This window comes from Lycium barbarum, chromosome 8, assembly GCF_019175385.1.
Source record: "Lycium barbarum isolate Lr01 chromosome 8, ASM1917538v2, whole genome shotgun sequence".
NCBI classification, from domain to species: Eukaryota; Viridiplantae; Streptophyta; class Magnoliopsida; order Solanales; family Solanaceae; genus Lycium; species Lycium barbarum.
The window spans coordinates 129,718,242-129,734,790 of NC_083344.1; the positions used below are offsets into that span (position 1 = coordinate 129,718,242).

General features: G+C 32.8%; 1 protein-coding gene across 1 annotated transcript; it reads right to left on the reverse strand.

Annotated features, from left to right (window-relative positions):
• Positions 1-1,539: 1,539 nt before the first annotated feature.
• On the reverse strand, positions 1,540-3,257 carry LOC132607413 (zeatin O-glucosyltransferase-like). Its single transcript, XM_060321370.1, has one exon. The coding sequence runs from the start codon at positions 3,172-3,174 to the stop codon at positions 1,765-1,767; it is 1,410 nt and encodes a 469-aa protein (XP_060177353.1). The 5' UTR covers positions 3,175-3,257; the 3' UTR covers positions 1,540-1,764.
• Between the last annotated feature and the right edge of the window lie 13,292 nt (positions 3,258-16,549).

Below are 16,549 nucleotides of genomic sequence, written 5' to 3' on the forward strand. Positions count from 1 at the left end.
TTGTAAATCTAGTTAGTGTTGTTGCATTAACTTAATGAGAAAATAACTTACATAACTGTTCATAATATTATGAACTTGCTTATCTGGAAAATAGAGCGAGCAACATATATAATATGTTGTAAGTTATACTGATAGCGTATTTTTTTTCCCACTCTCAATATATATACATATATAAAAGGAGAATCCTTATGCAATTTGGACACAATATTAATTGCAGATGCACGAATATTCTTCATCTTGATCAAAACCTAGTATCTTGTTGTAGGAGAAATGAATGAATCCTACTCCATGCGTTTGACTCCACCCTCCCCACTTGACTTTCTAATTGCAACACTCAAATTTTTGCTCGGTTCCTCGTCTCATCTCCTTCTTTTGATGCCATCAATTTTTCCACACATTTCTTCACCATGTTTGATTTTACCAATTCATTTCTATGAACCTAATCTCTAACAACAAGGCCAATTTTAAGAATCTTGGTAATCAGTACAGTGTTTCTTGGTTGATCAGAATGCATTGGCCATGCAACAATTGGCACTCACATAGATATACACTATGCACGAATTCCATCTACAATAACTCAAGAATCCGCCAGTCGAACAATGTGACAAAATCTCCAATTGTGGGGCCCAATCTCTTGCCAAATTCCATTTTTCTTTAACTCTCTCTTCCAAACCTTTTGGCAATTCGATCTTTCTTGAATATTTGGTAAAAACATTTCCTTTATCGGTTTCTCTCAATACCCAAACGAAGCTGTGGTGCCAAATGACACATATAGCACCGAGTTTGGTTCTTGTTTTTTTGTGCCAAAGCAAATACTTGTGTCTTAAGAGAATATTTATGTGTTGAACGTCTCAAATTCAAAATCTTCAGCTGCAACAATTAAAAAAAAGTAAGGTCATTATCCTTTTCAATAAATCTAGTTATATATTAGAATAGATCAATGATATGAGATGGAGAGTCGAAATATAATATTTGCCACGTTTCACCACATTGATGTTTGTACTGATAAGGCCTGAATTTTTCTTCCACAACCAAAAAACTGGTATCAGTAATTATCAATGGGCGTAGAAGATAGGGACAAAGCGCTTTAAACACTTTTTTAAGCTGATAAATAGACTGTACAGTGTACACCATTATTCAAACACCACAAGCTGTTTCTTTCTGCTTCCTACGCATATTGATTTTCTTTTTTGTCATCTTTTCAGCTGTTCATTTTCAGCTTACTGGTCGACCTTTTACTTGTCGACATTTGAAGTGTAGAACTGTTTTTCTTCGATCATCTATGGAATCCTTGTCTGTGGGAGCTGTCTTTTACGTCCCCCTTTTACAGTTAACGGATTTAATCTAACTTCTACGAATGATACTGAGGTGACAGAACTTTCTCCTAGTTCAAGAATATAAAAAAGTAAATAATCAAAGAAGTCAATGACGGTTTAATATTATACATAAAAAATAAATTAATTTTATATTATTAAGTTATTTTCACACATTCCATAAAATGGAGCGGTACAAAAGAAGATTAGCATACCCCTATACTAGGATGACATACAAAAACAAAAGAAAGATAACCATACATAAATGTTCATAATAAATGAAATTAGCTATCTGAAAAATAAAACAAGCAACAATTATAATAACATGTTGTAAATTATATTGATAGCTTAAAATTTTTGTACACTCTCAACATATATAAGTAGAATCCTAATGGAATTTTGATACAATATTACTTGTAGATTCATGAAAATTCTTGATCTTGATCAAAATCTAGTATCTTGTAATATGAGAAATGAATGAATCCAATTCCATGCGTTTAACTCCACCCTCTCCCACTGACTTTCTAATGGCTACACTTAAATTTTTTGCTCCGTCCCTCATCTCATCTCCTTCTTTTGATGCCATTAACTTCTCCACACATTTCTTCACTATATTTGATTTTACCAATTCATTTCTATGAGCCCAATCTCTAACAAGAAGACCAATTTTAAGAATCTTTGTTATTAGCACTGTGTTTCTTGGTTGATCAGAATGCATTGGCCATGCAGCTATTGGCACTCCCATTGATATACTCTCTATGCACGAATTCCATCCACAGTGACTCAAGAATCCACCTGTTGACACGTGTCCCAATATTTCCAATTGCGGTGCCCAATCTCTTACCAAAATTCCCCTTTCTTTAACTCTCTCCTCGAACCCTTTTGGCAATTTGAACTTTCTTGAATCTTTGGTGAAAACATTCCCTTTATCGGCGTCTCTCAACACCCAAACAAACTTTTGCTGGCTCTGTTCTAAACCAATCGCCATTTCCTCGAATTGTTCGTCAGAAAACGAAGTTGTGGTACCAAAGGACACGTATAGCACCGACTTTGGTTCTTGTTTATCGAGCCAAAGTAAGCAATTGTGGCTTCTGGTATTGGTCCCTTTTTTGGGAAATGTCAAAGGGTTAAACGGGCCAAGAGCCCATTGTTTCTTGTTGTTATCGATCAGTTCTTTTGACAGCAAGTCAAGAAAAGGACTTTCTATGACTCTGCATGTGTTATAAATCTTGCCCGAGTTAAACTTCATAGAGTCATATTCTATTTTCATAAATCTCTCGAATTCAGGACTAAAACAACCCTCGAGGGTAGGAAGTTCATTCAACATTTCTGCGTCGATCGGAAAAGGCCTGTTTTTTTTCTCCCATATGAACAAGAAAAGAGTAAAAGCTGACACACTGTGGAAAGTGTAAGCCTCTGCATTTGGTAATGACACAAAATCTTGAACCACTGATCCCATTAAAGAGTCATTTATTATAATGACTCTCCGATTTTTGGACGAAAGAGTTTGAAGAAGTTTTTTCACAGGCTTTCTTAGATGAGAGGATGCTTCAAATGAAGGCTGAAGATGGGATGGGAATTTAATTTGAGAATTTGGATTTGGAGAGGGAGAGATGAAATTTGGAGTAGAAAATTCATGGAAATGAATTTTGGAAATAGAGTCAAAGCAATGAACTCTAAGTTTTGCTTGAAGATTATGTGTTTTTGTGCTTACATAATGGACTTGTATGTTGTAAGATGCTATGAGGCAAGAGAGTTGAAGAAGTTGATTAAGATGGCCTTGTGCTGGAAAAGGGACCATTACTACTACAACTTTTTGACTCTTTTGGTTATTGTTGCAAAAATGGAGATTGGAAGCCATTGAAGAACTAACTTCTCTATGAATCTTTAGTTTAAACTACGACGTGCTTTGCATTTGTATGAGAAAATATTTTGGTACCCCCTTTCTCCCAACTCCTCCCCTATTTATATAGAGAGGGTGACAACATTTGTGGATAAATTTAAGTCATATATACCGTGAGTGAGTGGCAAGACAAACTTTTACTATCAAAATATAAAGAAATAAAATAAAACAATGTTAAGGGTTTAACATTTACAATATATATATAAAAAATAATTTTAACATTATATATAATGTAATTTTCAGCGAAGGGAGTTGGGATGAACCCCTTGCGTCCCTAGTTTTGCCCCCGCCATCTTCATAACTTTTTTTACATCAGATTACCTAAGGGTCTGTTTGGAAAGCCACCTGGTAATTGGAGTTGGTGTAATTACTATGGTAGTAATTACACAGCCTAGTAATTATACAGTATTGTAATTACAACGACCTATTTGTTTGTCATCACATAATTACAGTGTAATTACAAGCGTACTGTTTGGTTGCACAAGTGTAATTACACAGTTAGTTTAATTAAGAATAAAATTTAATTATCAAAATTTAAAAGTAATATTTGAAAAATATGTGCCTTTGTAAATGATATTAAGTTACGTATTTAACAACTCATTATTTCTTGAAAATATATTAATTAAAAATCATGTATTTGTAACTAATATTGTAAGAATTAATTGATATATATATATATATATATATATATATATATATATATATATATATATATATATTTAATTTTAATTAATTATAAAAATTAAAAGCAGACTTTTTTGTGAGAACATCATGGATTTGATGGTTGACAAAAAAATTTAATATTTATAAATATAATGCCATAACATTATTCAAATGTTTGACAAAAATAAAATCTATCAACTGTAAGTGAAAAATAAACAACATGCAATGTGAAATAACAAGTCAATAGTACTAAAGCAAATAAATTAAAATCCAAAATATAACCTAAATTCAAAATCCAAAAAAAAAAAAAAAAACCGTTTAACACAATACTCTTATGTCAAAAATCCAACACTACATAAGTAAGTTCCAACATAACTTAAGTAAATATAATTTAAAAGAAAGGAAATATATAAGTCTATAACATCATTCAAAATGAAATTCTATTTTAATAACATCACTCATTATATGTTAAGTTTGTTAATGACTTATTCTTTCTAGGAATTTTTACTTGATGTAGCTTCTTCTAAGAAGTAATTATTGATAATAACTATCTTTTAATTTATTTATATTTAGTAGCTATAATGATTTTGTAAATTACCATTTGTAGCTATATCAAAATACATCAAGTTGGAGTGGTTTAACCCAGGTTCGAACCCAACCAACAACATTATTTTTATTATATATTTTTCCTAGCTTCTTTTCCTTATATTTTGAGTGTATTTAACTGTATTTCGTCATATGTATCATCAAGTTGGAGTGGATGAAGTGGTTATTGGGCATGGCTATGCCCCTTCCACCCAGGTTTGAACCCAGCCAATAACATTACTTTTCTTACATATTTTTCCTAGCATCTTCTCTTTGTATTTAAGACACGTATAGTAAGAGCCTCATATAAGGTAGTTATATTTATAAGTTTGCCTTCTTTCTAATACTAAGAGGTGTAGTTTTAAAATTAGAATAATAACACAGTTATGCTAAATGAATAAAATAAAATAAAAAAATACAAACATTACATGGAATCACAAGAAGTTAAGGTTGGAATGAGAAAAAAAGAAAGTGAAAGTTAAATAATATAAAAAGAAAAACATATTTTTAAAATACAAATAATTTAAAAGTAAAAATAATAGAAATAAAAATAAATTAAAAAAGAAAAGAAATTAAAATAAAACCAAAAAAGAAAGAAATTAAAAAGTAATCATGTAATTACAAGGTGTAATCACACCCAATTTTCAGTCCCCTCCAACCCCCCTTGAGAATTGGAGAGTGTAATTACACCCTCTCAATTACACCTAATTGCCACCTAATCAAGTAATTACTTGATCAAACGAACAGATCAGATTGTGTAATTACATCCAATTATATCCAATTTCAATTAAGTGGCTTTATTTCCAAACATGCCCTAAAAGATAGCTTCCATGCTACAATAAATTAATGTGACATGAAGGTATAAAAAACTTAAACTCGAGTGGAGAATGGTGACTTTATTTGATGAAGAAATATAATTTGCTTATATTGCAATAGGATGAGTCACATGGCACTAATAGTAGGCTAAAAGTTCTCTATGTAGGACAGGGTTGGTTAGTGATCACATAATAAATGTACTTGCTCAAAGAATATGTCACAGGTGACATCAATGCTACAAGCTTCACAAGGAAAACACCAGTGAAATTGACCGCCGTAAAGGTGACATGAGGATATATTTCCATATCTAGTTATTATTGTCGCAGCTTGTTTGTAGCTGTTAAAGTGTGACATTGAGATGAGTGAATGGTAAGGCTCGATAAATTTGGGTTAGATAAGGTGAATGTAGGTATGTGGATATAGCTTGTTTGCAGCTGTCGAAGTGTGACATTAAGGTGATTGTCCGGATCAATGCATGTATGAACCCTAAAAGAATTTCGAAGGTCTAGCCTACAAAAAAATTGAATTTTGTTGGGTTAGCTTTTTGGTAGAAAAGACGGTCACAGGAAAAAAATGTCCAATTAATGAATAGATTAGTCTACTAACGTCAATAATTTCTTTCTTCATATACGAGATCATCTGCTTTTATATCCTAAATTATAGATATGAAAGAAAAAAGAAAGATATTCCTATGGTAGGAATAGGGATCCAGGATTTAAATCATGTGAGTTAAATCTTAAGATTTTTAGTATTGAAAACTTTATATTTTAAAAATTATGGGTTTCATATCTACTATATATTACAATTTTAATAATTACTTACACATAATTTATGTTCCGTGTCAAAAATTAGGGGTTCAATTGAACCCCCACTTAATAGGTTAGATTCGCCCTCGGGTAAAATCTTGTATATGAGTGAATGTAGGTATATAATGGATGTAGCTAATTTGTAGCTGTTAAAGTGTCACATTAAGGTGATTCGGGTGGTAAAGCTTTGTGTACGCTCTAGCTAATAAAGTGAATGTAGCTAGTTTGTAGCTGTTAAAGTGCCACACTAAGGTAATTTGGGTGGTAAAGTTTTGTACATGCTCTGATTAGTATATAGTGAATGCAGATATTGGATGTAAGTAGTTAGTTTGTAGCTGTTAATGTGTAGCATTGAGATGATTGGAATGAATGTTGGTAGTGGATATAACTAGTTTGCAGCTGTCAAAGTTTAGCATTGAGGTTTTGGGGGTGGTAAAGCTTTGTATCTAGTTAATAAAGTGAATGTTGGTAGTGGGTATATCTAGTTTGTAGCTGTTAAAGTTTAGCATTGAGGTAGTTGGGGTGGTAAAGCTTTGTATCTAGTTAATAAAGTGAATGTAGATAGTAAAATTTAGCTGGTTTGTAGCTGTTAAAGTGTAGCATTGAGGTAGCTGGGGGTGGTAAAACTTTGTATCTAGTTAATAAGTGCATATAAGTAGTAAATCTGGTTGGTTTGTGGTAGTTAAAGTGTAGCATTAAGGTGATTCGGTTGGTAAGGCATTGGATAACTGGTGTTAATACAGTGAATGTAGCTAACTTATTGTTGTTGTAGTGTGACATTAAAGTGATTCGGGCGGTAAAGTTTTGTATACCCTCTGGTTAAGAAAGTGAATGTGAGTAATGAATGTAACTAGTCTCTAGCTGTTAAAGTGTATCAGTCAGATGGATCAGGTGGTAAAATTTTGAATAAGCTCGGGTTAATACATCGAATATGAGTAGTGAACATAACTAGTTTGTCACTATCGAAGTATATATAGCATTAAACTGAAAAGTATACTAATTAGGTAGAATCTCTTGAACTTTCAATCAAGATTTTGTATGCCCCTTGAATTGATGCCTAATATTCCTATTTGTGTCATGCTCCTAGTTCCATTAATATGTTGTGATTCTTTTAATTGACATAAGGAAGAAGGCAGGTCACTTATTTAATTCATAGGAGACAATTTATTATTATTAATCACTCTTCAATTTTTCCCTTATTAGAGAGATCATTTTATCAGGTTATTAATATAATGTACCACATGTCGACGAAAATGATACCAACAACAACAACATACCCAGTTGAATCTCACAATGTGGGGTCTGCGAAGGGTAAACTGTACGCAGACCTTACCCCACCTTAGAAGGTAGGGAGGTTGTTTCCGAAAGATCCTCGGCTCAAAAGAAAACAAGGAAAACAAGGGAAAATAGTCAGCTACGGACAAGCAAATCAAAACAATGCGAAAATGAGAAATAGCAAAAGCAATGAAGTCATGATAAAACAGCAAAGATTGGCAAGACCAACACATAGAAGCAGGATAAAATACTCCTAATACGAGAAAGGAAACCTCGCGGCCCCCCACTAGCCCTTTACCCTGTTACTCGACCTCCACTCCCTCCTATCACCAGTCATGTCCTCGGTAAGCTGGAGTAACACCATGTCCTGCCAAATCACCTCTCCCCAGGCCTTCTTTGGCCTACCCCTCCCTCTCTTCAGGCCCACCACTGTCATCCTCTCACACCTCCTCACTGGCGCATCAGCGCATCTCCACTGCACATGGCCGAACCACCTCAACCTCCCTTCCCGCATCTTATCCACCACAGGGGCCACACCGATCTTATCCTGAATCACTTCATTCCGAATCCTATCTCTCCTGGTATGCCCGCACATCCATCTTAGCATCCGCATCTCAGCTACCTTTATCTTCGGGACATGCGCTTTCTTAACTGGCCAGCATTTCGTCCCATACAACATAACCGGTCTAACCACCGCTTTGTAGAACTTTCCCTTTAGAATAGGTGGCACCTTCTTATCGCACAACACTCCCGATGCGAGCTTTCATTTCATCTATCCCGCTCCAATACGATGTGTGATACCATTAAATAAAAATCTTTTGTAGGGAGGGAAAGGGGATACAAAATCATTGCCTTTGTACTTAACAAGACACATTGTCGAGGGAATCTACTCTTCAAGTACTAATGTTTATTGTACCACGTGTCGAAAATGTAACGCCATCCAATAAAAAAAGAAGAAAAAAGAGCCATCAAATTACTGCTATCACTTGCTCTTGACCATGGATTGCATTTCTACCCCTTCTCAGTCACCGACCTTGTCTCATACACCGATGCAGATTGGGGTGGATGTCCGGACACTCGTCGTTCTACGTCGGGGTATTGTGTATTTTTGGGAGACAACTTGATTTCTTGGTCGTCGAAGCGACAACCTACTCTTTCTCGGTCTAGCGCTGAAGCGGAGTATAGAGGTGTTGCTAATGTTGTTTCTGAGTCTTGCTGGATTCACAATCTTTTATTGGAACTACATTGTCCGGTTCGCAAGGCTACGTTGGTATATTGTGACAATGTGAGTGTCATATATTTGTCCGGAAATCTGGTGCAACATCAACGCACCAAACATATTGAGATGGACATTCATTTTGTGCGTAAGAAGGTTGCGCTGGGACAGGTTCGTGTTCTTCATGTCCCGTCCCGATATCAGATTGCAGATATTTTCACTATAGGTCATCCTCAAGTCCTTTTTGAAGATTTTCGAGACAGTCTAAGCGTTCGTAAACCTCCCGTTTCGACTGCGGGGTGTGATAGATATGTAAATATTAGAGAGAATATTTTGTAATCTGCTATTTTAGGTTAGAATATTTTGTATATTTTGTAATATCCTATTTTAGGTTAGGATATTTTGTATATTAACCAATTCAAGGAATGAAAGGAAAGTACGAAAAATAATTCTTTCACTATACACCGAATACAGATAAGTTTTTACCTGGTTAGGATAAGGTAGGAGGGAATAGTCTCCTTTCCCATAGCTTATTGGCTCAGACAGATAAGATTTTATCTCGAGTTAGTGGAGTGAATAGAGGTAATTGATGTAGCTAGTTTGTAACTATCAAAGTGTAACATTGAGGCGATTCGTATATATTAGTGCTATATATACTAATCACTTTTGATCTCTTGCCGCTTGACTTCAAAACGGACCAAAATGATCATTTTTTCCCTTAATAGATTAATAGTTTCAGATAATTAATAGGAGATGCAAAACTCTAATATGTTCATTTTACTTTCTTTTCCCCATGACAATGTGGGTATAGAGGGAGAAAATGGTCTTGTTGAAAAGATCAAATTTCATGAAATTAACAGAACTATTATAAGGTGATATAATTATAAATAACTAGCTACTACCTTGTTGAGAGAATTTACTTTTCAGGTACTAATCTAATGTTGACTTCACACATGTCCAAAATAACGTCGTCAAATTATTTAATTCCCTTTTCTTTGCTGTGAAAATCTGGCGGCTCAACAATTGTGATATAAAGACTAGACAAAAATATAACGAGGTTTCATAGTATCGCATTAATAAATTTGGTGACATCCTCGAAATTTTTGACATGTATATCTGTTTCTGTAAAGGTTAAAGTGCACTTCATGCTCGCGAAGAGATTTATTTTAGATTACTACTACTATATACAAGGAATATATGTTAATAGAAAGACACAATTGTATTGCTTCATGATTAATTCCTAAAACTAATCAAATCCATGATATTGTAGTTTTTTGACTGGAAGCATGTAGCAATGGTCCCGATAAACGCAAACTCTTTCTTTGAGTATATTAATCTGACATCAAGCCAGATAAAACTTGTGCTGCATTTTGTCATGTGTGTTAGAAAACCATCACAAGAAAACAAAAACAAAAAAGGCTTGAGGCGTTCCTTGAAGAAGATATTATCGGTATACTGATTTAAGGAAAATACTGACAATTTTCTTCGGGATACAACAAGTCATAAATATGATACTTGCAAATTTTTCTGATTCTTACTTTGTAGGAAACTCACATTAATTTATAGGGAAAAAAGTCTGGCCTTTTCCGAAAAGTCAGGTTATTTCACAAACAAATGTGTCCTTTTATTTTGAATTTAAATTCAAAACTTTTCTTACTTTGTAGGGCTCACATTAATTTATAGGGAAAAAAGTCAAGCCTTTTCCGATAAATCACGTTATTTCACAAACAAATGTATCCTTCTATTTTGAATTTAAATTCAAATAAACTGATTTTTTGTGAGAAATAAAATAAAGGGAAAAGGGTCAAATTTACCCTCGAAGTATAGTTTATAGTTTAAATTTGTCCTCCGTTAAAGTTTGGGATCAAATTTACCCTCTCCGTCAAAGTTTGGGATCAAACTTGCCCTCCAAGAATGACTTATAGTTTAAATTTGTCATCCGTCAAAGTTTGGGATAAAATTTGCCCTCCCCATTAGGATACTTGATAAATTTGCCCTTATATGGATGGAAGTTTGACTTGCACTCCACAACACAAAAAAATTAGCCACGACGGATCCACATAGGCTCCAAGTAGACTCTCAAACCCAATTCTCTTTTTAATCCGTTTCTCAATCCCAATTCTCTTTTTAATCCGTTTCTCAATCCCAATTCTCTTAACTCGTCTAGACTATTGCTGACACTAAGGCACATGTAGTAATGTGAAAAGCCTGAGTTTTAATCGCATCGAGGTACACACGTAATGCATAAAATAGGAGGCATGCAAGAAAATTTTTGCAGCAGCAACAACAAATGTTTAATAGGACCAAGGATTCGTTGTTCTCTCCAGAAACATAGAATTTATCTAACCAGCAAAACTTTCTTGAACATGACATCTATCTTAGGTAAACTTCGATGGAGCTAACTTAACTCATTGTTGTCGCCTCCCTGTCAGAAGCTCTCAAAAACTATTCAAGAGAGCTGAAAATGAATTTTCGTTGAAGAGAACTGAAAATGGATTTTCAAAGCTGAACTGCACAAATTTATTTTGTTGTCTTGTTATCACTTTTGCAGGATCATAACTTTTCTGATCTTACTTTCGGTATACGTTTAGGAATGTATTCTGAGAAAAAATGTTTTCCTCTGTTCAGAAATGCTCTGAAGAGTTCATGAAGAAACCTTCACTATGACAAAATAAATGTTGCAGGGGCACTTTTTTTCCCAAAAGAGAATTGGGTTAAGAGAATTGGGATTGGGAGACTACGTAGAGCCTATGTGGATCCAACGTGCCTCACTTTTTGTATTGTGGACTCCAAGTCAGAGTTTCATCTATATAAGGGCAAATTTATTAAGTATCCTAACGGGGAGGGCAAATTTAATCCCAAACTTCGACAGAGAGGGCAAATTTGATCCCAAACTTTGACGGAGGGCAAATTTAATCTATAAGCCATACTTGGAGGGCAAATTTAATCCCAAATTTTAACGAAGAGGGCAGATTTGATCCCAAACTTTAACGGAGAGGGCAAATTTAATCCCAAACTTTGACGGATTGGGCAAATTTAAACTATAAACCATACTTAAAAGGTAAATTTGACCCTTTTCCCTAAAATAAAACAACAAGATTCAAGTATTTAATTTATACCAAATGTATGGTAATATTCTGAAGCAAAAGTGCGAAGTACACAAGAAGTTAAAAGGATCAATCACGGCTTTTAACCACCGATGTGAGATCACCCACTTTGATAACCCACTTTCCCTATACAACAAACCATTCAACAATATGTGTGGCAAATTCTCTGCTGCTATAGCATGCGTAATCAATGATCAATCAATTCAAATTCAATTTATTGTCTGTCAACAGGCTTTATTGAATGACTCATAAAAGAAGAATTCCTAGCTAGCCACACGTGAGTATTTATTTATAGGGTGAAGCTTTAATCTATATTATATTAAAAATACAAAGGGTCTTAAAAATATTAATTGAATTTTTTGTTCCATTAAAAGACTTCACAATAGATAAAATTGTAATTTTACTATTTTTTTATATTTGTTATTTTAAAGTTAATTAAAATTTTAGTTATTAAATCTTTCCTTATTTGACTACATATAAGAACTAAAATTTAGGGTTTTAGAATTAATTAATTTACCTTATATAAACTCGTTCCTACTTGATCAAGGTTCCTTTGCCCTTTTATATATTCTTGTATGTCACAATCGTTATATTCCAACATCAACAATTGGTTCCAAGTCGGTTACAAAGCCTATTACATGTAAGTATTCAAATCATATCATTAAGACTATTAAGAAGCACGGGTTGGGGCTCATTTTTCGTCATCCGTTGTGGGCCCCCCATAAAAAAAATATTTTGGGCCCCATATTAAACAACTCATAATTAAAAAAAAATTGTGGGCCTTATATTAAACATCAACCACTATTAAAAAAAAAAAAACCTGGAACCCACCACATCCAAACTCACCGAAAAAAAAAGTGGATCCCATATTAACAAAATTAAGCAATATTAAAAAAAAGTGAATCGCATATTAAAAAAACAAATAATGTTAAAAAAAATGTGGGCCACATATTAAACACCATGCATATTCGTAGCAAACACTAATATAATAAAGTTTTAAATACGGAGCACAAACTACAATGTTATATTAATCGTGTTTTGAACATAGTTTCCCATATTGACAAAATCAAGCAATATATATAAAAAAAAAAAGTGAATCCCATATTAAAAAAATAAATAGTGTCAAAAAAAAAAGTGCAGACTTTGTATTTTTAGCAAATACTAATATAATAAATTTTTAGATACGGAGCACAAATTACAATGTTATATCAATCTTGTTTTGAACATAATATATATATATATATATATTATATGCATAAAAATAGTGCAAACTAATAATGTCCAAAAGGGTGGGTCTCATACTAAACAACACCAGGCAATAAAAAAAAAACTATATAAATCATGGGTTTAGACTCATGCTTCATCGTCCGTTGTCCCTTAAATAAAAGGATGGGCCCCATACTAAATAACACCGAGTAATAAAAAAAAAGAAAAAAAAGTGGAACTCACCACATCCAAACTCACGGGAAAAAAAAGTGGACCGCATATTAACAGAATCAAGCAATATTAAAAAAAAAAGTGAATCCCATATTAATAAAACAAACAATGTTAAAAAACAAATGCTTAGAAAATCAAACAATTAAATCAATAATGATAGACTCATTGCCACATGCGTATCAACCCATTAGTGGGAGCAAATGAAATTATTGTATAGCAACATACTTAAAATACTCATGAAAAAGAAAATGGACCCATATTAAAAAAAAAAAAGGCAATGTCAAAAAAAAAAAAAAAACGTGCACCCCATATACTAAAAAATCAAACAATATTCATGTAATTCCCAAAGTATCCCCATCAAGTCAATAATAGTGGATTCATTGCCACATGCATATTAACCCATTAGTGAGAGCAAATAAAATTATTGCACAGCATGGACCTCATATTATTACTTTTCTTCAAAATATTTAATTGCTGTATTTGCTATTCCGCCATGTCATTTAGTTATTATGTTTACTAAAATAAATATACTTAAAATATATATATTTAAAAAATTAGATACAATTTAATTACTTTTTTATTTTTATTCTTACTCTAATAAATGTGAAAAGAGATTAATATCAAATGAAGGAAAAATAATGAATAATATAAATTAGTAAAATTATAATTCTAATTCACGTTTCCTTAAAAAACCATGCAAAAGACAACATGACAAGTAAAATGAGTTAAACCGAAAATATTTACGAAAATTTTAAAAATAGCATTTCTTCGTTTAAATAGAAAATTAATTTCTACTTTGTTTCGTTTCAAACATGTAAAATTAATTTAATAATGTGAATTAGAATTATCCAAATCAAAATTTGATAAAAAATAATAAGTATTTTACACTTTTAAATTAATCGAATTAAAATTGAAAATATCAACTGATGCTTAAATATTGCTATTATTTTATCTCAAAGAGAAGAAAATAATTTTCTTTTAAACAAGTCTTCTCTTTTAAAAAATATTAATAAATTTTCGTAGCAAACACGAATAAAATAAAATTTTAGATACGGAGCATAAACTACAATGTTATATTAATCGTATTTTAAACATAGTATATATATATTTAAACACAACTACATATACATATATACACTATAATCCGAAGTATTGGACTCGTGCGCAGTACGGACATAGGCCATCTAGTATATATATAAAAGCAAGCGAAAGACCGGCTTATGTGGGAGCCCTTAATCACAGGATTACTATTTATCTTTTTTTTCCAGATTTTTGAGGGGGCAAAAATAATTTTCCTCCCCTTAAAAAAAAACAACCGCAAACCTTGACGTCGCTTCGCGCACACACAAACTCCCCCTCTTCTTCCTTTTCTGCTTCTTCTTCCGAGCGTCATTCTCCAAATAACTTAAAACTCTTCACCCGCTCTTCTTCCACCATTCCTTACGCTGCCCCTCCCAGGTATGTTTCTTCCCCATTCTTAACCACTATGCCATCGAATTCCCCATTCTTAATCACTCTGTTTTTCTCCTGCCTGCGTCCTTTCGGATTTACAAGTATTGAGTCCTGTATATGTCCTTTCCACTGTCCCGGGTCCCTTTCATTCTAACTTTGTGTATCAAAGTAAACTAAAGTTATCAAAAGTTTAGTTTTACAAATTTAAAGTTGTTGTCATGTGTTTGCTAACTCAATTAGTCTAAATATATGATAATTCATGGCTGGTTTAACATTGTTTGCAGGTTAGGAATTATCATTGTTTTCTTCTCATTGGTTGGTTTCATCGCTGTAGCAAAGGTCATTATTATAGTGCAACAACTAAAAGAGTTGCTAGGGGTAGCCCACTTCACAAGCTAGATGCAAATAGTTCATGTATTGTCTTCTTTTTCCTAGCTTTTCAGCACAAAAGATGAAGAAGCTACCATGTCAATGTTGAACGATAATTATATTTTTACTTTTACAATTTGAATGTAATAAATCTGAGAATTGGCATCATGGAGAGTTGTGGAGTTATACATATACAGTAAATTTTATCTCCAATATCTCAGACCAGTTTTACTACATGGTCATCATATATTTAAATTCTCTATCTTCTTCAATGATCGCGCAAAGAGCGAACAAATTGACTAGTCATATATATATAAAAGATAGTTAGTTGAAGGAAAGCTATCCCGCTGTAGATTCAGTTTGTCAGAGTCCTTAATCCGGCCAAAACTTTTCCTATAGATATTGATTTTTTTTTTTGTTTTTTTGTTTTTTGGGGGAGGACTATTCTCCAAAAGATTAAATAAAATGTAACAGTATTACATTTGAAGTTTTAGAGTCCAAGATTTGATATATTAATTGTCCAGTTTCGTTATTACAGGATCTTTTTCCATACTATTAGTTAAGAAGAAATTGTATAGCTGAAGTTTCAAAGAGATTGATTATGATAATTAATTTGTTATTAATGACAGGTTTGACCCTTTTAGATTAGTTACTCAAGGAAAATTCTCTTGAATCGTTATCAAGCCGTCAAGGTATGTGACTTTAACTTACTTACAAAATCTATTTTCTATTTTCATATTTTAATCTTTCTGGAAAGATTTGTATTTATCGAGTTTCATAGATGCAGAATTTTTTCTATACTAATAGGTGAACTGAAATTGTTAAGCTTCAATTATTCAAAGAGATGATTACGATCATTATTCTATTATTAATTGTGACAAGTTCGATATTTTTTACATTAATCACTCTAAGGCAAATTATCTTGAATCTTCAGCCATCAAGCTAAAGTATGTGACTTCAACCCACTTCCACAATATTTTTTTTTTCCGATTAATTTCTCCAAAACTCTCATGCATGTATCACGTTTTTTTAATAATGAGGGTAAGAATGTAATGTTGTGTGCTTGATTCAATTTTAATACCTTTGGTCTTGTCTTATATTGAATTGTTTAATTTACATTCTTCATCAAGCCATCAAGCTAAGATACGTGACTTCAACCCACTTCCACAATTTTATTTTATTTTTGGTTAATTTCTTCAAAACTCTCATGCATGTATCACCTTTTCTTGTTAATGAGGGTAAGTATGTAATGTTCTGTGCTTGATTCAATTTTAATACCTTTGGTCTAATGTCTTAAATTGAATTGTTTAATTTACAAGTATTCTATCAACTATTGTTGCATGATGCATAGAATATCAGTCTTGCTTGAGGTAATTTAATTATCTTAATTGCATGAATTTTCTTGTTTTTTCTAAAGTTGACTAATTTTAAAAAAAATTCATATGTCCTACCATAAATACTGAGAATACACCGAACAATACTCAAGGTTTGATCCAAGGTAATTATTGATAATGTTAGTCAAGGTTATGTTTCTTCCTTTTGCCTTTTATTTTAATGAAAATTTGTTAACACTGCGTCCCAGGAGCGTTGTGCAGATGAGTTTCCGA